This window comes from Dromaius novaehollandiae, chromosome 7 (assembly GCF_036370855.1).
Source record: "Dromaius novaehollandiae isolate bDroNov1 chromosome 7, bDroNov1.hap1, whole genome shotgun sequence".
Lineage (NCBI taxonomy): Eukaryota > Metazoa > Chordata > Aves > Casuariiformes > Dromaiidae > Dromaius > Dromaius novaehollandiae.
Genome location: NC_088104.1, coordinates 36,631,737 through 36,658,977, shown reverse-complemented (window position 1 = coordinate 36,658,977; position 27,241 = coordinate 36,631,737). Strand labels below are relative to the sequence as shown.

Below are 27,241 nucleotides of genomic sequence, written 5' to 3'. Positions count from 1 at the left end.
ATGTGTGCATTCAGATCCATTTTGCTCGTATGTACTAGATCATGTCTTCCAACTGATTTCATCTTGTTTCTAGATTCCCCTAAACTCTGCAATTTTTATCCACTTGTGCATTCCCACTAGTAATCAATATGTAACTTAATCATCCAGTGCTTTACTATTAAAGAGATGCTTATTATTCTACTGAATGCTTGGACAATACAAGCATTACTAAAGTATTTCCACTACAGCCCTTCCCCACTTAATTCTCACCTTTAATACTGTTTTGCCTCCATCATGGAATGCTCCCAACTGCAAAGCTAAAAACACTTGCTTAACTTTATAATCTGCACAGCTGATTCTTAGCTGGGATAATTGCCACTGAAGTCAATAGAGCTATGACACCAGTTATGAACCTGCCCCCTGAACAGTCTCAACTGACAAAAAATAAAGATAAGCTTATCTTTGAGGGACTGGGACCTAAATAAATGATTTAATATGGGAGTAGTTACACACTGATTTCTTTAATTACTATATTCATCACAAATGCACTGAAAGGTTGTTAAGTGGCTTGCAGAGCTGTAAAGAAGCATTCGGGCAGCGTTTACAAGAGTTACACTCATGCGCACATAACCAGCACAAACAATGCACATAAAGCACTGTATTGCTCTGCCAAGAACAAATACAAGGTGAGTAGTCTTACTCCTACTTACTGTTCTGTTTACACTGATTCTCAAAGAAAAATCAAACAAATAATCCCCAACTATAGTAATTTACAGAATTACACAACTCAGAGGCAAAGCTCAAAAAAAGGATACGCCTCTTTCTTAGATAAAACAGCAGCAATTCTTCAGGATCTGCCTGCCTCTCTGTTACCTATAGAATAAAATAACAAGAGAGATTATGGGTTAGAGCGAGAGCTAGTATAATCTTTTCACAAGGATTAACTATGCTGATGAAATGCTGTGATTGTGAATTAATAAGTGATGTGTTTGTACAGCATCAGGATCCTGTCACTTGATCACAATCTGCAAATAAATAAATGAACAGGTCAGGCAGTATTGGGCAAATATGTCCTTTAAAAGTAATAGAAATACTGGTTTATTCAGAGAACTGAAAGAGAAAGGAAGCTAAGTAAGGACAGGGTAAAAAGAAGAAGAGAGTCCTTGGACTAGATCTTTTACTGATTCATATCAGTGTTAATCAGAATTCTTGGGGTTGTAAGAAAATGTGACCCTTAGTTTCAAAGCCATGGACTTGTCCATGTGAAAACTCCATATATTTTGACCTCCTTGAGGTCAGTGTTAACTCTTTCCTTTGCAGAGATCAAGCAACATAAAGACAGAGGAAAATCTTAGTATATAAAAAGAGCAGAGAGCACATTTAATTAAATATCTTTTCAAAGTAGTGGAGTTCTACTGTGAGTGGAGCTTGCTTTAGCCTTGTCTCAAGAATGTTGCTGTACCATCAGTAAGCCTCAACATGCTGGAGACACGATAACACAAGTTTGAAAATATGTATTAGGACCCACTACAGCAGGATGAAGACCATTCTGCTATACCAGCAGCATGCTCCGACTTATTCATAGACATACACTTTAGACATAAGAAAATATGAACAAGTTCAGGAATTTGTTTGGAACTGCAGAGTGAAACAACTGCAGGTTGTTTTGTGGCACTACAGTAAAATCTTAGCTTTACCACAGAAAGGAACAAACTGCATTGAAGTAGGAGTTCAGAGTTTTGGAGTATTTTCACCTAAAGTGAAGAGGTGGCAATAATATTGGCTATTTAGGAGTGCATTTTTCTATTTGATAAATAACCACAATAATATGAGATATTGCTATGGAAAATATAAAATAGCACCATTTGACTTAAATGTTTTTTTCAGAGTCTGCCTTTAAGCACAACTGGTATGTAATGACAGGTAAAATAAAACAGACAAAAATGAACCACTTTTTCCTTAATTCACCTAGAATCAGGTTAAAAAAAAAAACACAATATGCTCTCTTTAAAATATAAAAATATTGACTGAACAACTGAAAAACAGCTCTAGAAAAATACATATAAAGTATTTTTTTGGAGAGAAATAAAACTCCATTTCAGCTTATAATATATTTTGGACTATGTGTTTGTTAATGCAAATTCTTATTCACTTGACCTGGGAAGAAACAAAAGGTGACAAAAAGTCTTAGAAAATGAAATATGAGGTTTTGGCATTAAGAACAAAAAAAGTCAATAATTTTATTTTCATCTTATTCTTTTACTAGTGACCTAATTACTCCCACTACATTGAGTTTAGAAGCACATTAGTATGAGATTTTAGTAAATAGCTAAACTAATTATAATTCTAAAAATTCTGTGACATGAAGGATAACATAAAGTCACTGAAGCGATACAAAAATTTTTTTATCTTTATGTGTACCTAGAAAATACTGAGCCAAAGTGAGCCCCTTTATATAAAGTCACTAAGATTTTGAAATTTCAGAGAATTTAATGCTCAACTGTGATTCATTTCAATGGAAGTCCTAAGGCTTTCGAAGGAAATTTCAATTGTGATTCAATTTCAATGGAAAGTCCTAAAACAAATTTAAAATTCCTTGACTCAAACTGAAACCATAAAGCAACCCAATATTCCTATTTACAGTAAAGACACAGAGTAAAGCTAGGAATAATCCATGAATCTAATTTGGTAAAAAGCGAGGATACTATAAGGAAGATTCTAGGCAAGAGATGATTACCCATGAATGAACTGCTGCTCCAGAATAACAGCTTTCCTGTTTTCAATATAAACAGCAACTTAAAGCAGTGCCCCTCAAAAACAATGCACTTAAAAACTTACCTTCCTGCCATTCACAAAAAAGACAAGCTCATCTGATTGTATCGGGCAAGCCATGCTGTTGCACTAAAATCTGACAAAATAAAGCATTACACACCACTGGGAAATTAATGGAATGCGATATGCTTCTTAAGGGCAACTGACTTCACTTAGTATCCCGCAGAATTTATTTTCAGACTAAGCATCAAATGAACACAGGGAGGAGCCAGTGTAGGGTATGCAGTTACTCAACAATTAATATATTTTGACATAGCAATGCATCAGTTTTGCTACTCCTACACTCTACTCCAACTCTTCTCTGGTGAGCTGAAATAATCTGGAAAGAATAGCCCAACTAACATAGAGGTCTGTCTACCACCTGTCCAGAACTGGCCCAGCCTCAACAGCTCAGAACTTAGCTCCCACCTAGCACAACTGCTATGCTAGAAACGGGGGGCCTCTGCTAAATCCCCCGAGGAACCCAGTCTAGTCGGAGCACTCTGAGCATGCCAAGCCTGCACTGACAGGGCTGTCATCTCCACAGAATTCAGTAATGGCTACTGCAATTAAAAATGGTAATGATGCCACTTCCCACTTTTATATCAAAGTGTAATTTTAAGAACACGCACACTTCAATCTCCCCTCGGAAGAGGGATTCAAACCCTAACCACCTTCACGTTGATAGGGTACCCAAAATACCAGGCAACAAACTAAGTGAAACAGGAGTACTTTCCACACCACCCAGTGCCTTTTATGCAGCAAATAATTTGGAATTCATTTGGGGTCTGAAAACTTAGCTCTAACATAAGTAATATGACACTTACCTATGATGGCGGACTTCTGGGTTTAAAGTACAACTCCCAGGCCTGTTTTTGCGTATTATACAGTAACTGATACATGCAGAATACGTAGGAATGCCTGAAGCTAGAACCCAGGATGTGAAACAATACTCAGTTTTGTGGGGTGTCAAATGACAGACTATGAAGCCATGGTTCTCATTTTAGCCTTCCACTAACCTGAACTATCTAGATTTTCTCCTGCGCAGTGACCAAGTTTTAACAGAATCAAGATTGCTACTACACATACATTCAAAATTTCCTACTGGCTATCTCTATGCCCTCTATGCCCAGTTCAACAGCCTGGCTACCCTGGATGCTATCAGGAGATGACCATACTCTAGATGTGCTAGATATTTAGAGATTGGAATCTCAAATATTGGTTTGGGATTCTAGATTCTTACCCATTACTCTGGATTGGGATGCAGGAAACAAGGTCATTAGTTCCAAAATGCTTTATTACAGCTGGCCTTAATTTTTATTTAAAAGTGGATTTATGTGCATGACTTTCAAAAGCCTCCATTTTTGTACGGTACGTCTTTGTTTCCTTTACCATTTTTATAAGAACAACAAAGGTCTCTCTACTTCATTTAAGAAGTGAGCCAGTCTAGGTTTGTGAGACGAAGTAGTCAATCCCATATATTTTATCGCACCCCCTTAGAAGGAAAGAAAATGATTCTCAACAGCTATGCTGCTGCTTCTGTGTTTTAGCCTCTAATGTATGTCTGAGGCCTACCATAATGCAAGTAGTGAAGAGACTTCAGCCACTAGGTTTTGTAGGCAAAAGCCATAATGGGTCCTGCCAACCATGGCACTGCTGTATTATCCATGACAGCGTGCATCCATACACTGTAGGCAAAACAATGCAGGTTCAGAGGCCTAAGAAGAGAAAGAACCAGATCCAATATTGGACTTTGGCAGTCCAATATCCAATTTTCAGAGTACCAGGACTTCTAGATCAGAACCTAGTACTTACATTAGGAGTTAAAGTTTCCCTAGAATGGGAGTGTTGAGGGTGGGTAGTTACATAAACGCTATTTTTAGCAAGAAAACTAGTAGGCAAAATTCTCCACCATTTTAAGTGTGGGTGTTTCTTTTCTGTACAGTACACATGAATGCATCAGTAGCTACCCAATATGCTAGTGCCTACAGAGCCCTCAACCTTTTGCTTATCTACCTCCTTGAGTATGCACATCTCTAACAACATTAAAAAAGTAACAAAAAAACTCTTTACCACTTGTCAGTTCCAACTTTATTTCATAATATCTCATGTAGACACAGTGTCATATATCAGGATGTTTAATTGTTGATAATTCTAGCTTCCATGCAGTTTTTTTAATACCTAAAAGCCAGGAGACAGCTTGGTATGTTTCAGTCCAAAAAACCCCATGTTTGGAACGAGTATAGATTTTTACCGAGACAATCAGGTAACAGTGCCACTTATAATGAGGTGGAAGGAGTCTTTGTTAATAAGTGCATGTGATCTGCTCTGCCAAAAACAAAGTGCAGTTCCAGTGCACAACAGCACTGCTCAAGAATCCTTTCCAGAGAAAGTTTCATCCAGGCTCCTATTCAAAGCACACTAAACTCCATGTGAATTTTTCCATTAAAGTTCAGAGGCTCTGGGCTATCTCTGTGAAAAAAAGAAATCCTCCAAGGGAAGTAAGAGCAAAGTGACTCTTACAACTTTGGGGGTAAATTCATCTCCTGTTTAGACAGGTCAGCCACAGCAATTTTCCTGGCACAGTGAAAGAAAATTAGAACTCATTTCTTGCATATTATTATCACAAAGATGTCTGTGCCAAAAGAATCAGGAACAGCTTTACTACAAATTATTGCATCACCTTTGTAACCAAAAAGGGACTGAATACAATGAACAAGGTTCTGATCCTTCAACAGACAAAAAGATCTTTGCACAGACACTCCACTGCAAGACTAAAATCTAAATTAGCAAATTAGCTGAAGCCTTTCAAAAAAATAAAATATCATATCAAGTTGTTAAAGCTTAACAAATATCAGTAAGGTATTTAACATACCTTGATAGTATTTAACATACCTTGATAATCATCCTAACTTTCTTCTCCTGCAGCTGCATTTGAGTTGATCTTTCTGGGGCTTTTGTGCAACAAAGCTATTTAGCATATCCTTCTTGTGGACTATATATGCTTCAAATGCAGAGATGTTTCTAGTAGTTAAATGCAGTAAAGTACTGTAATGAATATACTGGAGGGAGAATGAGGATAAAGCATAGAAGATGTAATATGCTGTAATGAATATACTGGAGGGAGAATGAGGATAAAGCATAGAAGATATAATATGCACTTTTTTGTAGCTGGAGCATATATTTCTGAAAATGAGAAAAATACTATTTTTATCTGTGTGTTGATTATTGTGTATTGAGGCAGTAAATTAGTACTTTCCACTGTATTCCATTCAGATCTTGTGCACTCTCCAGTTTGGCATTCACATAGAAATGGCCCAAGGAGTGGAGGAAGCAGATCCATTGTTTGTCATCTAAAAGCAAAAACAAAAAATTAAGAGTGACTTGTTAATACTATTTGACTAGCTCCCAACGCTGTGCCTACCACACATCTCCAAGGCATTCTGAAGTCACTCAGCAGAGTGTTCTGCAGGAGATAGATGGGAAATATCCACAGGAGGTGGCTACAAGGAAGGTCAGTGACAACTGGGATCAGAGCTGAACATGGATGGAGAAGCATGGTCTCTGCATTGGTGGACCTCACCTCCAGCAAGCTCCTGCAACAAGAACTGAACTTCACAGAGTTACTGATTTGAACGCCGATGACTCCCTGCCACAGAAATACTAGCTACGGGAAGCAATCTGTGAGTGAGAACCCAGGAGTTTCGACAGCAGAGCCTCAACAGAAGTTCAGGGCACAGTATGGATGCATATACTGCTAAGAACCTTGTTTCACAGATTTTATGGCCTAAATTAATACCCTCACAGAAAAAATGTCAATAGCAGTGGGAATGCCAGCTACAGTGAACAGTAGCAGAAAACAGGGAATCAGGAAGATGAGCATTATTACAAGTGTACTGGCTCATTTGTTTTTCTTCTGTATCCTTTTGTTAGTTTTGAATTAATTATTTTTCTCCCAAGGAGTCCTGTGGGCATAGCAAGGAGTACCAGAATGAGGTGACAGTTCCAGAGTGCAAGTCACCTGTGGAAAACACCTGGTAGGGGGTTGAAGCTGCTTGGAGGCTGATCTAGCATCCATTGCATACTGCTAATAGGAGTTATTTAAACCTCTATGGGATTTGACATACAGTAGAAAAGGAGGAGGCTTCAGGGAGAAAGGGGACTGTAAAAATAATGGAAGTTTCAAGGAAAGCACAGATTATACAGAATGAGGGAGATTCTAACGCAATGCTTGAATGGTATTTTCTGGAATAGCTTGTATGAGTGAGACTTGTTATCGGACATTTCAATTTCAAGGAGCGGGCAGCATGCTATTGCTGTCTACATAGCATGACCAGTTGGAGACAATCATTAGACTATGAAGAAAGGGTCCCAAAAGGAACGCGCTCTGTCTGCCCAGAGATACTTAAACAGACCCTTCCCCCACCTTCCTATTACCATCTCGGTAAATTCATCTGCACAGGCTGCTCGTATTTGTTCAGGGGTCAGAGGGCTGTTCAGTGTGAAGGTCTCTTTTAATCCTCTTTCATTCCTCACGCTAGTCACTGCATCTCTCAAAGCGAAGAACACAGAGCATCCCAAGAACAGTCCTGCCTCACCTATCCCCTGGAAGAGAACAAAGGAAGCCAAATAGGTGTAGGTTTTGATCAAATGAGAGGAATAAATGTCATTTCAGTATCAACTGAAAAGCTTAAAAATCAGTAAGTTAAGTGCTTCATTCTTTAATAAGGAAGTTTTTCTTAGATTCAGTGGAAGCAGGCTTATATCACAGCAAGTCTTATGCTGCTGGCTGATTACTGGGATCTAAAAGGTTGGCTTCAGGTATCAGCTATTGATGTTAGAATCTTTTTGACTCCTCGCTAAACTGAAATAAGACTAACTGGCAGGTAAAATCAGAACATCCAAACCCAGGTACAGGTACGATGAAGAAACAAAGCTGGAACTCAAACTAATTCCCTGAAGACAAACAACACTGACCTCTGTGAGCTTGATGTCCTCTCACTGTTTCAAACATGAGATTTACATTTGCTCCTTATCCCAAACATAGAGCAAATCTACCCTTATTTCATAGTTATCTCATTGCTGAAGTATTGAACATTTAAATCTGGATTGGATCTGGATATTGCAACTGAATCTTACTTTTCTGCTTGCTAAAATCTGAGAATCAAATGTCTTCCTGAAACATGCTGCCTGAAGACAGAATCACGCCTTATTATGGTGTATTTTAAGGGTAATTAAAGGAGGCAGGTTCACAGAGGAGGATAAAAGCTCTGTTTGAGGGATATTAGTGTCAGCTCTCTAGATCTGCTCTAGATCAACTATATAACTACTTCACCTAGACAAGACTTTTTTTTTCAAATAAATAATTTTCTCATTATTATCAGGACAGCTTAAAATAATTTTAAAGGACCTATTTGTTCTTAAATAAATTTCTCCTTAAAATATATTTTTTCCTCCTATAGTGCTGCTTTATTTTACTGTATTCTAAAAGCATCCTTAATATCTGAAACAGCTGCAAATTTGCAGAATTATCTTAACCTTGATATACCATTACTGCTTATATGCAACTGGACAAAATATTTGCAGATGTAAACTGAAATAGTGATTATACCAGCTGAATATTTGACTCGATCTCTCAGGTAAGTACACACATACACTCCTATTTTTTATCACATAATACATATTGTTAAGCTGCACACTCTCACTGTTACTAAGATTTCTTTAGCAATTTCATGGTCGTTTTCATTCTAACCCTCCAGTTTGTCACCACATTGAAAGGTATAGCTTTAAATTCAGCTTGCACCTTTTGACCCCTTTTTATAGTCTGTTATTAAAACCCTAACACTACCACTTGCCAGCCATGACAGGTATGCTGCAATATCCCACATTATATCATGTCACAGCAGCTTCCCTGATGTCATAAATAAAACAAATGTGTGGATATCTATTTGAAGAAATGTTAAAGAGGAGGAACTGGAGGCTTATATCTGTTTTATATCAATGCAATTACATTGACTGGCCTGGGATTAAAGAATCAGGCCCTGTGATGGTTTGCTTACCTTGGATGCATAGATGGCATAAGGATTTTGGGAAGATGACAGAAGGGAAACAGTGAACTGTTCTGGAATATCACAAACAGCAGGGATTTTATACTGATCTGGACCCCGCGTATAGAGGACTCCTTCTGGAGAGTAGTTTAATTCCTCCATTGTGTAAAGTCCAATGCCTTGAACAAAGGCACCTTCAATCTTTAAATAAGAGAAAAAATAGCATTTACCTTCTCGTATTTGGTAAAATGGGTACGACTTTGGCAAGAACTGATTCATATCACCAGCTATTAGAACACCATTTTCTTTCATGTTTGACTAGTGGAGTTCCTGAACCTTTTGAGGCTACCATGATGGGAAAAGGTTTCACGTTCCTCTCTCATACCAGGCAGAGAAAAGTGCATTCCTGATTAAGTGGTGAGATCTGTGGACCAACTAGCAGTGAAAAAAACATGTTTCCTTCCTATCAGGTGGGAAGGCAGGTCACGTAACAGGAGAATTAGGAGACTGTAGATCAAAAACAGGATTTAAGTCTAGCAGATAGTGGGTATGTATATATAAATATGTATATATGTGTGTGTGTGTGTGTGTGTGTGTACACATGCATATTATATATATATATACACACACACACACACACGCAGATATATACAGGAAGTACTAAAGATTGACAAGAGAGATCATGGGTAAATTTCAGACTTCACTGACATCTACAGGAGCTTTGAAACTGACTCAAATGGGGCAAGACTGCAAGTAAAGGACTTCACAGTATGATCTGGGCTCTATTATCTACATTATCTATAACATTATCTAGTAAGAAATTAATATTCTCTGAATTAATAAGGTAATCTTCACTTCAGATAAAAGACTCATCAGTCTAACAGAAATAAGACAGCAGAAAATTCTTGGCACATACCTGTCCTATATCCACGGCTGGATTTATGCTGCATCCGATGTCCATAACAATGTCTGTTCTGAGGTTCTGTCAATAAAATTCAAGTGTATATTACTGAAAGAGATGTGTAGGGTAGAGGCATTAGAACACGTTGTGGGTTACAGTTGGTATTCAGTGGGACCCTACATGATAAAGAGAGGTGCCTCCAGGTACACAATTTAAAGTAATTTCTAACAGCCCATTACAAGTAAAATGAGCTTGGGCCAACTCCAGTGGAATTTTAGCCAGAGCCAGTCCTGCCAGATTCTTCCCATTGCACAAGAAAATTCCCACAGAAATAAGTGCTATGTCCAGCAGATGGTATATGCAGGATCAGAGGATTATGACATCTAACTATCTAGATGGTCAAGAGCCTGGAAATAGAATATGGAGCTCTGCTGTAATTTGTCTGCTGGCAAAACATGGAGAGAACAAGTGGAGAATATGTCACACGTCTGCCATAACCCAAAAGGTGAACCAAAGCAACATTAGCACAGAAGTGCCAGAAGCTGGTTAATGGCACACAGCTTTCATTCTGCTCTACCTGCAATTTTCATTCACACTGTTGATATTTTTACGACCATGTGAACACAGGTGACTTATTAATGCAGAACCTGAATGGTTGTTGAAGCATCCAGTAATGCAAGCAAGTTTAGTGAAACCACATTTACATTATTTCCAAAACTTATGAGACAGTCATTTTTTACCTTGTGATCTCCTGTTAAACAGTTAATTTCAACCTCTGAACAAGCAGCTCCATAAAGAAAATATGTGAATGGTTGTCCTTCCCCTTTCTCCCAATCCATACTTTCATTGTAACCTCTGGTAGAAAAAAAAAGTCCACAAGAAGAAACTAATGAATGTTTGCATTATCATCATAAAGTAGATGAGCAAATTAAAATTTGAAACTACTTCAAGTGGAATCTAAAATAACAGGTCAAAACCCTAGCGGGTAAGTTCCATAAAAGTCTACAGAGAATTGGTAATTTATGCTTGAGGGAGCTAGTATTTATTCAGAATTTAGTAGACAAACATGCTATTCCAGTTCCAAACAGTTTATAATCAGCAAAATCGCAGGAATATTCTGGAATGAAAAATATCAGGAAAAAAGGACTGTGAGACTCCACTGAGAAAGAGCAGAGCTATCTTGTGGGGATTGTTTTTAAACATTAAGATAACTGTGTCCTATAATAACTTGCTGTTATGAATAAATCCATCCCAAAAAGTATATACAGTGGGAATTTTCTGAGGCTCCAGAGGCAGACAGGTCAATGACTATAAAACTAGCACCAGTCAGCAGCCCCACTCATCTTTCTTGAAATCTACCCTTCATGTGAACACTAAGTCCACAACTACCTTCTAATTAGTGCTGAAGCATGGCATCTGATTCCTGAGTTAGTTTTTAAAAAATTACCATGAGCTTTCTCTTAAACTCAGCCAGATATTTTAAATTCTCCTTCTTCTAAAGAAAAATGGTAACCTTATTACCATAAGGTTCAGATCCAGATTCAAATGGATCTAATTTTCCACAAGTGCACCCGGCTGCCACATACAGGTGTGTGCTGGATATGGTTCTAATGCTGTCGCTCTTTTTCACCTATTGTGCAGCTCAGTGTGACCATGTTTGTGAAGAAAAAAATAAAGTAAATAATTTATAGTACAGCAATACTTGCATTTTATAGCAATATAGCTTCTAGAAAATAAACTATAACCCACTTGGCACATCTACTGCCATTGTCAGCAGTTACTTTTTTGATGCTTCCCAGTTTGCTCATGGCAGAATCATGGGGCAGGGATAGGAGGAAAAATTCTCTTGGTCCCTTCTAGAGAGTCCACACAAGGCCAGACATGAATCGGCACTTGAACTTTATACTACAAACTCCCAAGTATCAAGTAATTACATAAAATGTAAGCTGAGCCATTGAAAAAAAACCAAACAAGTTATTGGACAGGATCTCCTATCCACTGCACACGTTATCTTTAGAAATCAGTCCTGGTATTTATCCTTTCTAATCCATGCATGTTTAAGGGACAAGAATGCATTACCTAAAGTAGCCAGTTGCTGAAAGACTCACACTCTGTTTAAAAGCTTCTTCAATCTGTAAAATACAGCAGTGTTTGCAGTACGTCAATGATTCAGGAAAGTACACATCAGAGATGTATTTATTTAAAAAACCCAAACTATAACCACCTGGTAAAGAAATGTAGACCAGTTGAGTTAACGATGTTTAACTGCATGTGGTGCCTAATACTGCAGAACTAAGCCGCCATTTCTAGCCCTAAAACTCTACTCCAGTTTCAAGCAGGCACTAGATAGAGTCTATTTCTATGAACAGTTTTGGCACTATTTCTGTATTATCCTATTCCAAAGGTGATTATCATATAACTAATTACAGATCAGAACAACGGGAGCAAGGATTCCTGCTACCATTTTTGCAGTTCTGTAATACACTGCATATAGAAGACAGATGGAAGGAAAAAGTTGAGAAGGCTTTCATTTACTGATTTGGTAAAAAATAAAGAACAGCCATATAGGAAAACCAACTGTATAGAAATACTCTGGCAATCATTTTGCAACAGCTTGTCTGCAGGTAAGCAGGGGTGGGTCACATCATTACACAAACTGTTATTTTCTGTATATTGAAAACTTCAGCAACTCCGAATTTGACTTTACAGATCACTTCCCTGCCTTTCCCACTAGAAATGACCTGGGTATTGTTTGCCACATACCTAAATCAAGCACCTACATGCTGAATCAACCTGTTTCTGCAGCTTTTAGCTTTGTTAGGCTGAGAAGACCAACAGACTACAATACATATATCACAGTCACTGCAAGCACACAAACATATTCAGTATGATGCACATCTCTTACCCAGTCATTCCAGGTGCCTTTTGGGTTCTTGTTGATTATAGGCTGCAGGCGTTTCAGAAGAGTTTGGCAAGCATCCTGTTCAGGAGAGAATTTGGGAGAAAATAACACAAAATTAACAAAGATACATTTGGTACTATTTAGCACTTATTTAATACATGTCTTACTGTGGTCTTGGTTTGAAAAAGCATGGTAGGAGGTGTTATTTTAACTATATAAACACAAACCTTATAAGGACTTAAATTACAAGGACTGGAATCAGTCTGAATCAGTAAATTTAGAACAGGGACAAGATATGGGATTAGTATAGGACTAGTTGGTTGTTTCTGATAGATGAAACAAGGATTTAGTCAAACATCTAAGCCTTTAGGGATAAATTTGGATTATATTCTGAAAACTCGTAAGCACCATTATTGAGAAATCGTCAACAAGTGATGTTTCTTCTTGGCAATCTCCAGTGGCGTTATTGTTAATCCCAAACCTGTTTTCCATGGGATCTCCAACACTTAAGTTTTGGCAGTCATTAAATACCACGAGGAACAAGGAGTTATGTTAAACTAAATACTGCTCTTTACCTTCACAGCCATTCCATTGACATCTGTCCCAGCAGATCCCACTGAGGCACAGGCATTAGGAATAGTTGTTGTGCTCGTTTCACAAAAGTGAATACACGACATGGGGATATTCAGCTCCCGACTAGCAACCTGTTTCAGGAAGAAGAACATATCCTTGTGTGTTTCAGGAACATTCCAAACACTCCAACAGTTCCCCTGTAGTTGTTAAAAGTCAGCAGTACTAGGAAAGATAATGTTTCTCCAAGTGCTTTTCCAACCCCCAGCTGTAGTCATTCTGCTGAGTCTGTCAGTACAGAAGCAGAAAAGAAGTGTTTCACCTGGACTCAGACTCTGAATTGAGACTCTGGAAACCCACATTAAGTTCCTGATTTTGCTGCTGACTTCCTGTCAGACTTAAGGCAAAACATGCAGGCCCAGATCCAAAGGGTTCATTGACTTGGTAAATGTCTTTATAGACCTGTGTGTCAATTATCCATTAAACAAAGATAATAATCTCATCTCTTTAGATTGTATACTAATCTGGACATCGACCCATGAGTTGAGTTACGTGGAGCCAGCCCCAAAACACCTTATTTCCAAAAAGCACCTCCATGCACCTTGTAATCATAAAAAGTAAATAATCTGTTTTCTTTTCCTGTTGTCCCTATGACTCTTAATGAAAGCACCTTTGCTTCCTAACTCTATAGATGCAAAGAACTAGCAGCTATGCTGGTTAAAAGAAATTGTCCTACTTGTCTTGCTTTAGCTGCTACAGTTACCAAGAAGAAAAACTTCCCATCGTTTCTCTGCATGATGGATAAAGCACAAAGTAATATTTATTCTCAGGTACCTGGATCATTTTTGTATGAATACCCTGTCCCATTTCAATTCCACCATGTGTCAGAAGCACAGACCCATCAGTATAAATATGAACCAGAGCAGCAGCCTAAAAAAGAAAGAAAGAAAGAAAAGATTAGACATGTGACAAATGTGTTGTATAAGGTAATGAGATGATGGATTAAAAATGAAAGCACAGAGTTTTGAAGCATATTTCAATTTTTCTGTTCAATGTTTTTGAACAGAAGGCAAAATTTTGAATGCTAGTCCCTGTTCTTCCTCTTCAATGAGCTTCAAAAGGAAAAGATGCAAATCCTTGCATGTCTGCTTTTTTTGTTCCTAGATCCTAAAATAAAGCTAGACCTGGCAACTGAACCTTGGTGGTTCCAAAAGAGGCTGGAGGACCTCCCTGATTACTGGCTGTATATGCAAATTGCTGCAAGTTCTGATTTCTCTCTTGTCACAGTTTGTGAGCCTTTGGACACAAGTTTTTGGACCACATGAGTTGGGCAGGCTATCAGTGCTAGACATAACAGGAAAGTTCTGAATGGGATTTTTCTCCTGGACTCAGCTGGAAGTAGCACTGTAGATTACCAGAGGCCCTGTGAGTTTAGCCTTGAACAGAGACAGCCGGTCGGATACAATACAAGCCAGTCAAACAATTAATTTTCAATTGATAAAATGCTGTCTATTCCAAAAGCACTGAACACCTATATTAAAAAAAATACACAGACCAAAAACACCACTGTCCTCCTTTTCTTCCCTAAACTTATTCCTTGATGACATGAAAGTGCTACGGCTATAAGAACTGCCTTCTATAGTGCCCCCATGGCCAATAAAAGCAACCTCGGAGCAATTTCTAGAACGGACAACTTCTCCAATGAATGCTTTGCCATCGGTCCTCAAATACTCTTCATGAAAGTCCTTCAACTGGTCTATAACTCATCACAAGAGATGGGGCTGGCCTTTAAGTAGTCAGGGTCCAAGCTGCCTAGGTTCTAAAGACCAAACAACTTTGATCTCACCTTGAAGAGAGCTGGCAGCCAATGTAGCCTCTAGGGAACAACTACTAGGATGAGGATAATTTTCCAGGAGTTGAAAGATAAAACTTTTGCTTTGTATTCTAAGATAAAGCAACTGTAGTCTTCTATGGATGAAAAGGTTAACTCACTTACTCTTTAAAGAAACTAACCTGAGAAAGATAACGTGTGCCTAGGCCAAATGGAAACTTCATTGGAACAATGGCAATCCCTTTTTTCTTCCAGTAATTTTGTTTGTTAAATTCCTTGATGGCAGTTTTCCTACTGTAGTATGCAGATTTCTCCATACATTCATTCCAACACCGTATTAAGTTTTGTGGATCAAGCTGTTGTTTGAAATGTGTCTGCTCATTCTCCCTGTACATGTTTATTTCCCTAATCTGAAATAAGATTAACAGAAATCACAACCATTTTAAAATCTAACTGACCATTTAGGGAGACTATAGACAACAAAAAGATAACTATTTTTTGAACAATTATCAGTTCGGTTCAGTTTGCTAGAGCATGCTATTCATTCAACAATCACACACTGAAAACAAAGTATTTATGAATTTTATCACAAATTATGTTTGATTTAGAAAAGATTTGTTCAAACAGTTGAGCTAATCCAAGGAATTTCAACTTTCCAGCTGCATAAGCTTTTTTTCAAGAACGAAGATGTCTTCATTTCTTCACCTTTTCTGGTGATAAACCAGTTTTATCTGCAATTCCTGTTATCCAAGTTTCTGTCACCAGCGCTGACTGGGGGAAACCAAACCCTCTGAATGCTGTGTTTGATGGCAAGTTAGTTTTGCAGGCATAACCCCAGCATCTCAAGTTAGGAATCCTGTACGCATTGTCCATTTTTAGTAAGGATACTTCTGATACCTGGAGTAGGGGGCAAACAGGTACAGTAAAATGTCAGAGCAGTGCTTCTTTCACATTCACATTTAGATCCTCCTCTTACCAAAGAAAGGCCTTAACTTGAGACAATTAGCTTTAAAATCAGATTTCTGTAAATCACTGGCAATAAGAATACCCTTATCCACACATGCAGGCTTTATTCACAGATTTCTCAAGCAGCATGATACTACATTTCAGTTCTTTTCTTTGGATATTCACAGAACACAGCTGGTGCTACTAGCAGCTGAGTGCTAGTGGCTGGTCAGTAGTTAAGGATGTAACTGACTTTTGTTTTAAGACTGATTTCGCTCCTACTTCAAAATCAAAAGTCATAAAATTAAAAATAGGCAGGTTAGACTTAAAGCAACAAGAACTATGAAATGAACTGTGAAAAGCTGTGAAAGCATTTTGAATTATGATGTCCTACAGAAATTCACAGTAAAGTTTTAGGTCTGGCAGAAAGCATAAATATTCCACAGCCTACAGTGTTTTCTCATTCTTACGTTCATTTGTTTAGAAATTTCACATGATAAACACAAAAACACAAGAAAAATTAAATCCTTATTAGAGACCTCAAAATAAATTAATTAATAATAACTTAAGTTTAAAAATCTCTTGATGACTTATGAAGAGGTCACTGGTTCTCTTCAATGTCAAATAGATTTTTCAGAATGGCAAATTTTATCCTGCACTCCTAGTGTTTCTATTGAGTTTGGAACAATGAACTTCAAAACATTTCTTCATAAAAACAACTGAGGAGAGTTTTGTTGTAATAACTGTAATATGAATAATGTCATATAATGCTACCTCTTTACATAGAAAAAGTGAACTGAAACATTCATAGAATAAAACTTTTTTTTTTTTGTTATGACTACAACTTTTACAGGCTTCAGAGAAAGTGTGTGTATGAAGATCAGACTACGTAGAGGGCTATTGATGAATCATAGTGAATACAATGTATCATGTTACAATTCCAAACTATGCCAAGCTTTCCTCCCAAAAATCTCTGTTCTCCTCTTGATGCAATTACAGACAATTAAAACATGTAATTAACTGTTGAATGACTAATGATTAAGTTAAGCATGGATTATCAGTATTCAACTCCCAAGCTCAAAGGCCAGTCTTTATTACAGTAAGCATTAATCATCTTGCCTCTATCTGGGGCGAGGCTGCCATATGAGCAGCAAAGGGAAACTCCAGTCCAGATCTGTTCCCATTCCTTTGGACTGACTTCCAGGAAGCGTGTTTTTTCTACACAGAATAAGCTCTTCTCTAAAGAATAAATCCCAAAATACTATCTTGGGAGCACACTGGCTTAGAAAGAAAACCGTAAAACTTTCATTTCCAGTAAGTCTCTTTGTACTTTTAGAAGCACTGAATTATTAATGCTATGCTAATAGAATTGAAAGGAATCACACAACTAAACCACTGGTTATTGAATGAATTAATCAGGGAATGATGTTAGAGAGTCAGGTTGTTATCACAAATACTATTCTGGCTGCAGCTGAGTTGGACGAAAATGTTACTCAGCTGTACATCAGTGCTCCGAAAGGTTATTACTCCTTCCACTCCCAGGTCTGCCAGTTTAACTGTATCATTGTAGAATTTTATCTTAAGCTGGTTCTGACACAATGTGACCTGTATTGACTTACATATTTTTAATCATGGATTTTTTTCTAACCCAGGTCATTTTTTTCAGTACCTGGTTAGGATGGTTAGTTTGGTTATATTTCAGCATGCAGAAAATACCCAAAGGCAGGGCAGCAACAACAAATGGGGGACAGTGACTGCTACAGATGTTTCAGTTGCAGACAAAATAGCCCAGGCAAACACAGATAGCTTGTGACTGATATTAAAGCAAGCAACATAGGCCTGCAAGGTAGGTGAGGAAGCGAGGTACAGGTTCAATAAATGCAGACCCAAGTATTTAAATGCATGGAGCTAATAACGTAAGACAATTATCACTGTGATTATTTTTGGAAGGCTAAGGGAGGTCTTCCCAGCTTTGCAGACACAAAGGCAAGCACACATGCAGGTACTATGTATTTTAAAAGAATATATTGTTAGCTGGTATGTTTATTATGGTAAAATAAGCTTGAGAAACAGTTCGTAAAGTTAACATGCAGAGAAATACCAAACAGTGGTATAGTACTTCACTGAACTGAATAAGGAAAGCTAAACTTCTGGATGTAGATTTTCCAACAAGCCCAGAGTCCCCACGGCAGAAGGCTATATGCCTGTGCAAGGGAAGTTGGCCTTCAGCATTTCCCAGCTAATGATTCCTTCATGTTATAAGATTTGTCAGCAATCCTTACCAGGACAGATTCATCAGGGGTGCATCCTCCATTAATGTAAAATTTGGCATCCACAGCTATGATCCTACCATCATTCATGAAGCCAACCTAGAGCAGATCAACACAGCCTTCTTAGATTTTGTCATTCATTCACCTCTCAGTGTTTGGACTTTTTGCAAATGAATGTGAGCCACACAATCAGTGCTATACGGTGCTATTCATTTCCCAGTATCGTTCACTGAAACTGGGGACAGGCAAGAAGAGTAAAGGCCTATGGGCTTTCTCAGCTGTCATCTGTGATCTGTATAGGTACAGAATACAACAAGGAACATCAGCCCAATGGGAGATCAAGAAGCAGGGAAGCCCTGTGTCCCTGTGTGTTGGCCAACAGATGACTGAGGAGTGTTTTGGGTCACTTAGGAATGTTCACTGCAGACAAAGTCAAGTCCCACTCTGACTGTAAGAATGGTGTCTGGCAGATGGAGCATAACATTTGCTTTCTTTAAATGAAGAAATGTTATCTTTATCTCACATCTCTCATCACCTGTTGCCACTAATGATAGTTCCTCAATACTCATCAGGAGCTACAGTTTATTTTCAACTCTAGGGAGACACCTTGTATAACCCTTCTTTCTTTACCTTATGTAGCAGAGATGAAAAAGGAGACAGAACTTGCCCTAATGAATTGTTATGACTGGTGACAGTGCATGAGCAAGAAAGAGATTAGTTTCCTCCATAGGATGAGTTTTCCTGTATGACACTGTTTGCAAGAAAAGCTGGCTACCCCTTTGCTTGAACCTGAACATTTGGAGGGATTGAAATAAATCTGTGCAGATGATGTCTGAACTAGTAACAGCATTTGGCTTCCAGTTCCCAGAAAGAAAGAAGGGAAGAGCTATAAAAGGAAAATGACTTGCATGGAGTGGGGGTGAGGTGAGTCCAAACCTGCAGAGATAGAGGTAGGAGGAGAGAAAGGTTTGAACAGTAATTTTATCTCTTGGTTTCCTGGCTAACAGTTTTATTTTAAAATTGATTATAATTATTTTCATTAATAGAGTAAGTATTAACCAGTGACACTGAAATCGCATTCATAGACTATGGGCAGGTATTTTTGCACTGAATTCTTGTGGAACTCACTTTGTATTTACCAATAAAAGGATGCCGGCCTCCCGTGATTAACATATCATCCCCTCGACTCAGAACAAGACGGACTGCTCTGCTGGTTCTAAATCAACAAAAGAAAAGTGACAATTTCAGACAAAACTAGAGATGTTATTAATAGGATAGCTATTCCTCATGAATCCAGGTCTAGCAATGAATATAAACATATATTTAGATTAAATTTAATTTTAAAAGACTTAAATATATGCTTAAAGCTATGTACATAGTTCATGTTTTTTTGCATTTAGAATCAAGTCCATTTTCATTTCACCTCTCAAAAGACAGCTAGGCAACTCAGTGAAAATTTCTTCGGAATAAACTGTCATTACAGTTTTAAGACTGAACTATATTAAGTGAGCTAATAGCTCTTAGAATTCAGCCTTAAGCAATAAAGAATTTTCTCTTAGCTATTCAGAGCCATATGGAAATAGAGTGCCTTGGAATAAAGCTAAAACATGGATAATAATAAAAATAAGCAAATTAGTCTACAAATTCATACATGGTTTAAAATATTTATTTTTGAAAAAGTAAACATAAGATATAGAATTAAGTCACACTATTAAAAAAAGGGTTTTTTTTAGCTTGGCTTGGTTAATCCAAAACACAGATTACATGGCCAAAAATAATCAAGAGCAGTGTGTACAACAGTGGCAGTATTAAAAGGGGCATGTATTGAGCTAACCACCCTGATTATAAGGTCACTTTAGCTAAGACAGGATGTAGCATGATGTGCATTCTGCAATAAATCAGCTATGCATATAAAAGAGGTTACTGTCCCCTGACAGCTAACTGCCGATCCCACCCAGAGGATATTGTCTCGTCAGATCTGGGGCGTGCAGCTGCATGTGTTGATTCCTAACCTAGTTCAATTAGAATTAGCAAAGACATAATACTAAATAGATTTAAGCTAATTTTGACTGAAAAAGGTTGAGGACTGGAAGACTTGTTCCTCGAAGCAGCTACACGCATAACCTCTTCCACCGGCACAGCAGAATCCTGAAGAAGATAGCACTGGATTGTTAAAGTGATATTTTGAATGTACCTACAAAACCTCAGTCTTAGAGGCTGGTCCTTTATAATGGTCAACCATTTCAAGAATATTTCTAGCTTATACTAATCTTGATTTCTTCCAGTCTCAACTTAGATGAGTCTAGAGCATCTTAAAACAGTCTAACAAAACAAACCAAAATGAACAAAAAGTCTAGTGAACAGTTTTACCAAATGTGAACAGTCAGGATTTCATGACTCTTTGGCTAGCAGCTACGGGAAAGGAGAAAGCATTTTAGCCAAGGTGCAAAACTTGTTCATCCAATTTTCTCCTCATATCCCAATACACACACACACACCCCATACTTACTTGTTTGCTGCCACTGCAGCAACTGATGCCAGTAAACCAGCTTTCAGGAGTTTTCCACCAAAAGCTCCGCCAACTCGTTTGACATGACACATGATCCTGTTGGCTGGAACGCCTAAACTTGCAGATACCATCTCCTGTAAAACCAGTTTCTGTCTTTTATATCAGTACCAGGAACCTTTCTCAGCTCAAACTAGGCATAACATTCAGGTTTTGCAATAAGAACCTTTTCCAGAAAAGGGTTCCATAGATGCTAGCAGGATTTTCAGCTTAAAAGATTTTTTCCCTTACCTAATTTAAAAAGCAAACAAAAGATAACAACAAACACTCAGTGCTGTCCGCTTTCAAAATCTCTAACATGGAGAATGTGAAGGGGCCAGAGACAAAAGTGAAAAATAAACACCCTTAGATTTCATTATCCAAACTGTGAGAAGCGCTGGACAAATATAAAAGGTATGAAAGCAAACTTTTTATTATTTCTATTAATCAATAAAATCATAAAGTTACTTTTAATTATTTTTTAAACTAAATTAAAACCATTTGGTTTTAATAATCTAAGGTCTTACAAGTGTCAGGACTGTTCTTGTTTCAAATCTGTAGTATTCATCATTTTCTCAGACACTTAAAGTTCTTCACAGTTCCTGGCTATTGGTGATATAAAAGCAATGGAAATGACAGAAGTAGCTGAACGGACTTTGAACACAAAATGCTAGTGTTCGCTCTGAAATGCTGTCAGTTCTATGCACCATGGCTATTGCTATATGGACTATAAGCTATGCCAGAGTTTTTCAGTTTTTGCTTTACAGTTTTGGCATAGAGCAGAGGTCTCCCCTACAGCTACTAGAGTCAATCACTCCCTCAGCAGACTGACTGTGCAGGGTGCTGATTGCTCCCCACCTCTGTGGAAGCTACTGGGGATGGAGGATGCTCTACACTCCATAGGGAGTTTCTCATGCCTACATTAGCGGGGCATGAGGCACTTTGTTCAGAGGGAAATAAGAGACTTTTACCTCCTCCTTATCCTCACAGCAGAGTGATTAATGTACATCAGGATACAGCAGTACTACAAAGCAGCTGTTGTTGGCTAATCCAAATGTGCAATTTCATGTTCCTGCTGCTTCTAAACTGTTAAGGTGGATTTGTAAACCACACAAAAAACTCTGTTGTCACAAGTTCTCTGAGAATTCTGTGTATTACCTGGATAATTGCTGGATGTTGTGTTGACACATACATATCCATTTCTTTATCCTCTCCTTTTGGAACAGCAAGCACACTCTGAGTCTCCAAGTAAAAATGTTCCTGTCCCCCAATGTGAATCTGCCCTGATCCAAAGAGAAAAACAAAATATTACTGAGAGAGAAGGAAAGAAAGAAAGAAAAAGGGAAAACATGAAACCAGAAAGAACCAACTGGCCACCATCATGCAAATTATAGTCAGTGTCAAATCTTCTGATGCATCATTTATTAAGGAGCAACATCTAAAATAAAAACACAGATCAAACTCTTTGCAGATTTCACCTGGCCTGGTTCCAGTGAAAACAACAGAATTTGATTAATAGCAGATTAATATTGCCTACAGATGTTGAGAATATTAAATAGAGTATAGATATGCACATCCATATGCATTTTGGAGCATGTCCAAAGCAAGAACACATTGGACAGGTCCAGCAGAAGGCCATAAAGACAGTCAAGGGTCTGGAGTACCAGATGTATGAAGAGAGGAGTAAGGGGAGATTTAATTGCAGTCTGCAACTAACTAATGGGAGGGCATACAGAAGACAGCCAGATTGTTTTCAGAGGTGCACAGTGGAAGCCTGGGAGGTCATGAAAAAGTTGAAACATGAGAAATTCCAACCCAATGTAAGAAAAACAATTTAACTATGAGGGCAATCAAACACTGGAGCAGGGGCCCACAGAGGTTGTGGAATCTCCACTCTTGGAGATATTCAAAACGCGACCACACACGGTTCTGAGCTACCTGCTCTGACTGGACCTGCTTTGAGCAGGAGGTTATACTAGTTGACCTACTTACAACCTAAATTATTCCGTGATTCTATGATTCTGTATCAAGGACAGAGAAAGCAAAAAGCTTGACTGTGTCAGGACCCCAAGACTACTAGATTTAACCACACTTTCTTCCAGAGGACCAAGAGCTTTTTTAGGCCTAAAGGCCATATGCGACATTACTGGAAAAAAAGGCAGAATTGATAATTCAAGAGGAACAGACAAGTCCAAATATTGACAGTTTCTTCTTACCAAACATATTCTACAATTTACCTTCAAGTATTTTATCAACAGTTTCAAATGCCTGATCAACATTTCCTTGTTCTAGTTTTCTTTTTGGCTCAAAGAACGAGTTGTGTTTTATTGCTTCCTGAAGTGGAGAAAAAGACAAACAGTTTGAGTGTTTTTAAGGTTTCCAGTTTATAGTGGAATCTTACTCTCAGGGAGAACACCATCCTCTTCAGATTTTTGAACCACCGGCTACCAGAGTCAGCGAACAACTCTATTTCATCATTTTATTGCCATTGTTGATGAGTTTATCTATTGATTTCCAGCAATGATTTCCTGACTTATCTTGTGTTATTGATGGTAGCAGTTTTATCAACAGAGCTCATTCAATTTATTCAATGGACTATTTCTTCCCACACATCTATTAAGCGACCAAGAGAGCACATAATAATCTTGCAGATGCGTCCTTTGCTCCTTACTTCCACCTATTTCAACAATGCATCATAACTATTTCCCCTATGACTCCCACATCACATTTCCAAAACGTTCCGTATCCCTAACACCTTTCCCCCTAACCCCTAACGTTTCCCATACTTCCAGCCCAACTTCTTTGGCTTGCTAGCTGGAAAAAAGATACAAAATGCTACTGACAGTAAGGAGCTGATTGCTCAGCCAATACACGTATGCTGATTGATCAGGGGTTGGTACCAAAAAGAAATTAGAAACTGCCAGAGTGCTCACTGTCTTTTCGTCACTGGGGGCCTCAAAAGAGTTTTTTTCTGTGCTCTGATGTTACTATAAAGCTTACAGGACCCTCATAATTTTGAGACTGTTGTCTATCTATCACAAGTGGTCAAAATTGGCCCACAGGTTCCAAACTGTTTTTGGGGAGTGACAGACTGATCAATTGGATGTTCATGTTCACCTTGTTTCCTTAGAATATTATGTTAAAAACAGCAAGTGAACAGTGAACTTTCCTTACCTAAATACATAAAAGAATTAAAAAAAAAACAAAAAAACAAAAAGAAAAGCAAGTGGAAAGAAGTGATTAGTACCTCAATCGTCAAGATCACTGGCTCCAATACTTCATACTCTATCTTCACTTTTGCAGCTGCTTGTTTGGCATGAACATCTGAATCTGCAGCCACAGCACAGACAATCTGACCAACGCAAGTCACCTGTAAAATACACATCACTTAATAGAACAGTGGATTCAAGCAATTCCCACATGTCCTGCTGAAATTATTCTTTCATGTAAACACTATTCACATTTCCTTTTTTGAATTTTGCTTTGACTCAGATCTTCAAATTTGCTTTAGAACATCCCTGAAGCTAACAAATTATTAGAAAGACCAGTATAACTAAGGGACAAAGAAAAATAAGGTATTCAAAAAATTCATAAGTGACCTGAGAGCCTAAGTTGCCCTAACTTTCAGTGAAATTTACTCTTCCAACAATTCAGATGGTTTTGTGAGATATACGTTTCATCCATATTCCTCTGATTTATATATTTTTCTAGGCAGAATATAATGCATATCAGTTATTCTGAAGTTGATAAGGGAGTGGGAAAAATTGCAAGAAGCTACCTTGTTATATGGCTATTCCCTGACATATACACAATACAAAAATTCAAGAGTCATCAGGTCAAATTTCATTATAAAAGACTGAAGAAAAATCAATTAAAAATGAAGAAAGTCAGTTTAAAAAGAAAGACTGCAGTCATACCTTGTTTCTTGCAAATACAATCTCTGGTTCATTGGAATAGTAAAACTCATTTGTGGCTGGGACATCATGAGCTGTTATGATATCAAACACACCTGGTCCTTTCAGGGCCTCTGATGTATCTATAGACCTGATTGGGATGTGGGAGAAAAGAAGTGTCATTCATTAGCTTTATGAAGTGTTGCAGATAGGGAGGAAACCCAAAACAGGTACATCTCTTCTATGGCCAGAATCTGCACAGAGGTTCAGGCATGTCTTTTCCCTCTCTCCCTCGCACATTAAGAAGTCTAGGTCAAAGGGAATTAAAAAAATAAAATAAAAAAACCAAAAAACCCAACCAACCAACCAAACAAACAAAAAACCCCAAAACACTATTTTGCTTCATTTGCAGAAAATCCTTACTCTAAGCCTAAGGAAGGCATGGGCCCATTAGAGTGCCTAAACTGCACTGATTTAATAATTAAAAAAAAAAAAAAAAAAAAAAATCACTGCACGATTATTATGCTACAACTGCAACTTTTTGTTTTAAGACCTCATAGCCTACACAAATATCAAACTGATACAACTAAGAATTCTACAGAGTGTTCATGTAGAGAATCGGTATGATTGGTATAAAGGGAGAATGAATGGGAATGTATGGGTGTGGAAGCACGAGAAGGAATGGCAGAAGGGCTGTAACAATGACATTTTGCTGGCACCTAGTTTAGCAGGTCATTGAGATCCCAACACATATACAAGTATCTTCTCAGGACATCCAGATCAGAAGACAAAGGAGAGTGAATAAATCTTACTGACTCACAGAGATGGGGGGATGTCAGCTCCTAAAGGGTACAAAAAGGCACATCCAAACCCAGCATATTATCACCAACCCAACAAAAAGCCAAGGGATATGGCAAGGACTCTATAGCTAGCATCCCCAGTCCTCTCCGTCATCACAAGGAATTCTGATCAGACCACCTGGATACGTGTCCTGGTGCTTGAATGTTGGGCAGACCACTTGGATATGTGCATCTTGGTGGCTGAATGCTGAACAGGCTGCTAAGATAAACGTATCCCGGCATTTGTGTGGGTCAGTATGAGAGCATAAGTGAGTGAAATGGGTTTTCTTTCAAAAGAGAATCATCTCCTCCTCCTATAAGGTCTCACACTGAGCTTTGCTACCTTGCTGCTGCAATGTTGCAGCATTATTTCCTACATCCTGAACAACTTTCATCATAGTAGGGTTGAGATTCCAAAGCTATGTTGGTAAAGCTGAATTTAGGTGCCTGCTTGCACTGCACAGCACAGCACTATGTGGAAGTACCAAGGCTAGCAATGAGTAAGCTGGCTTATGGATCAGAAACAGTTCAGCCTTATTAGCATAGTCATAAGGCATGAGATATGGAAGCCCAATTGGAGCCTTCTACTAGATCAGTAGACAATAGTGTGACAGTATTGCCACATTAGAGTGACTTCCAGTACCTGAACCAATACTTGTATCAGGGGTGCTGTCCTGCGTACATGTACCTCGACTTCATTAGTTTGCTCTAAAGATCTCAGCACTTCATAGTAACATTTCCTTCAGCTACTCTTTGAACACTTACACAATCTTAGCATGAGCTCTGGAACTAGTGACAACAGCCAGAAAGAGCTCCCCGTCCACAGAAGGAAGGTCATCAATGTAAATTGCTTCACCCGTGGCATGCTTAATTCCAGACTGGTGCATAATGGGACGTCCTACAGGATCCTGGGGAGGCTGACCTGGCTCTATGTCCTGTAAAGTTAAAAACCAAAATCCCCTGTTACAGAAGAATAGCCATATTGTTCCTATACTCATCAGAAAATCAGATGAAGAAACAACTGTTCATAGTATCCTCAATACTCAATACTGAATAGAAATTAGGATGCAGGACTTGACTCTTGCTCCTGAGGGGTTTTTTAATTTCTTCTCCTAAGGAGTCTTTCAACAGCCTTGCAAAGGTTTGTATACATGGATTTTTTCCTTAAGCATTTACATTGAAATTACACAAACAACACTCCTTTTCAGAAGGACAGCCTTCTCCTTTACTGACTGGTGTCATGAGGCTGTGATAATTTTCTGAATCATTCTCACTAGCTTCTGCTCTGTATTTTAAGTGTCCAGTGTTACATTTTGAGCTACTTGCAGTGACTCCTAGGATTTTTTGTCCTCCCTGAGAGATTAAAATTAACCCACATAAATCAGCATGATAATGCTGTTTACATATTTTCTTCTTAATTTTATTCCCTTGCATCTGTGTTTGAATTTAGTGCATTACTAAACTTATTTTGCTAGGTCTCTCCTGCAGTTAACTCAGTTTTGTCAGCTAATTCTGCCACATCAGTTAACTGTTGCTCACTTCCAGATCATTTTTTAGATTTCTGAGTCAGTGATCACACTAACATTCTCCTTTTCCACATTTAGAACTAATTATTTGCTCAGATATCAAAACCTTTTTTCTCCTATAGCTTCCAGCACACAAGTGTTCTCACTAAATATTCCTTCCTCCTGCACTTTCTAGCACACTG

At 38.2% G+C, this 27,241-nt stretch overlaps 2 protein-coding genes across 7 annotated transcripts in view; both read right to left on the bottom strand.

Moving 5' to 3' along the window:
• LOC112986459 (aldehyde oxidase 3-like) overlaps positions 1-4,729 on the bottom strand; it is a 51,349-nt gene extending 46,620 nt beyond the window's left edge. For all 3 annotated transcript variants that reach the window (XM_026105776.2, XM_064515178.1, XM_064515179.1), the window contains exons 1-2: positions 2,818-4,729; positions 795-852 (exon numbers count right to left, since the gene is read on the bottom strand). In XM_026105776.2, the coding sequence (XP_025961561.2) occupies positions 795-852; positions 2,818-2,871 (112 nt within the window). In that variant the 5' untranslated portion in view covers positions 2,872-4,729. The remainder of the gene's footprint in view (positions 1-794; positions 853-2,817) is intronic.
• A 129-nt stretch (positions 4,730-4,858) lies between these two features.
• AOX1 (aldehyde oxidase 1) overlaps positions 4,859-27,241 on the bottom strand; it is a 44,174-nt gene continuing 21,791 nt past the window's right edge. For 3 of the 4 annotated variants that reach the window (XM_026105083.2, XM_026104944.2, XM_064515177.1), the window contains 19 exons: positions 26,299-26,468; positions 24,719-24,845; positions 24,049-24,171; positions 23,039-23,135; positions 21,960-22,084; positions 20,766-20,899; positions 19,385-19,472; positions 18,269-18,355; positions 15,747-15,938; positions 15,224-15,451; positions 14,045-14,140; positions 13,216-13,344; positions 12,644-12,718; positions 11,818-11,870; positions 10,479-10,593; positions 9,754-9,819; positions 8,850-9,038; positions 7,228-7,395; positions 4,859-6,143 (listed from right to left, as the gene is read on the bottom strand). In XM_026105083.2, the coding sequence (XP_025960868.1) occupies positions 6,093-6,143; positions 7,228-7,395; positions 8,850-9,038; positions 9,754-9,819; positions 10,479-10,593; positions 11,818-11,870; positions 12,644-12,718; positions 13,216-13,344; positions 14,045-14,140; positions 15,224-15,451; positions 15,747-15,938; positions 18,269-18,355; positions 19,385-19,472; positions 20,766-20,899; positions 21,960-22,084; positions 23,039-23,135; positions 24,049-24,171; positions 24,719-24,845; positions 26,299-26,468 (2,313 nt within the window). In that variant the 3' untranslated portion in view covers positions 4,859-6,092. Of the gene's footprint in view, positions 6,144-7,216; positions 7,396-8,849; positions 9,039-9,753; positions 9,820-10,478; positions 10,594-11,817; positions 11,871-12,643; positions 12,719-13,215; positions 13,345-14,044; positions 14,141-15,223; positions 15,452-15,746; positions 15,939-18,268; positions 18,356-19,384; positions 19,473-20,765; positions 20,900-21,959; positions 22,085-23,038; positions 23,136-24,048; positions 24,172-24,718; positions 24,846-26,298; positions 26,469-27,241 lie in introns of all 4 variants that reach the window. The other variant, XM_026105012.2, reaches the window with a different exon arrangement.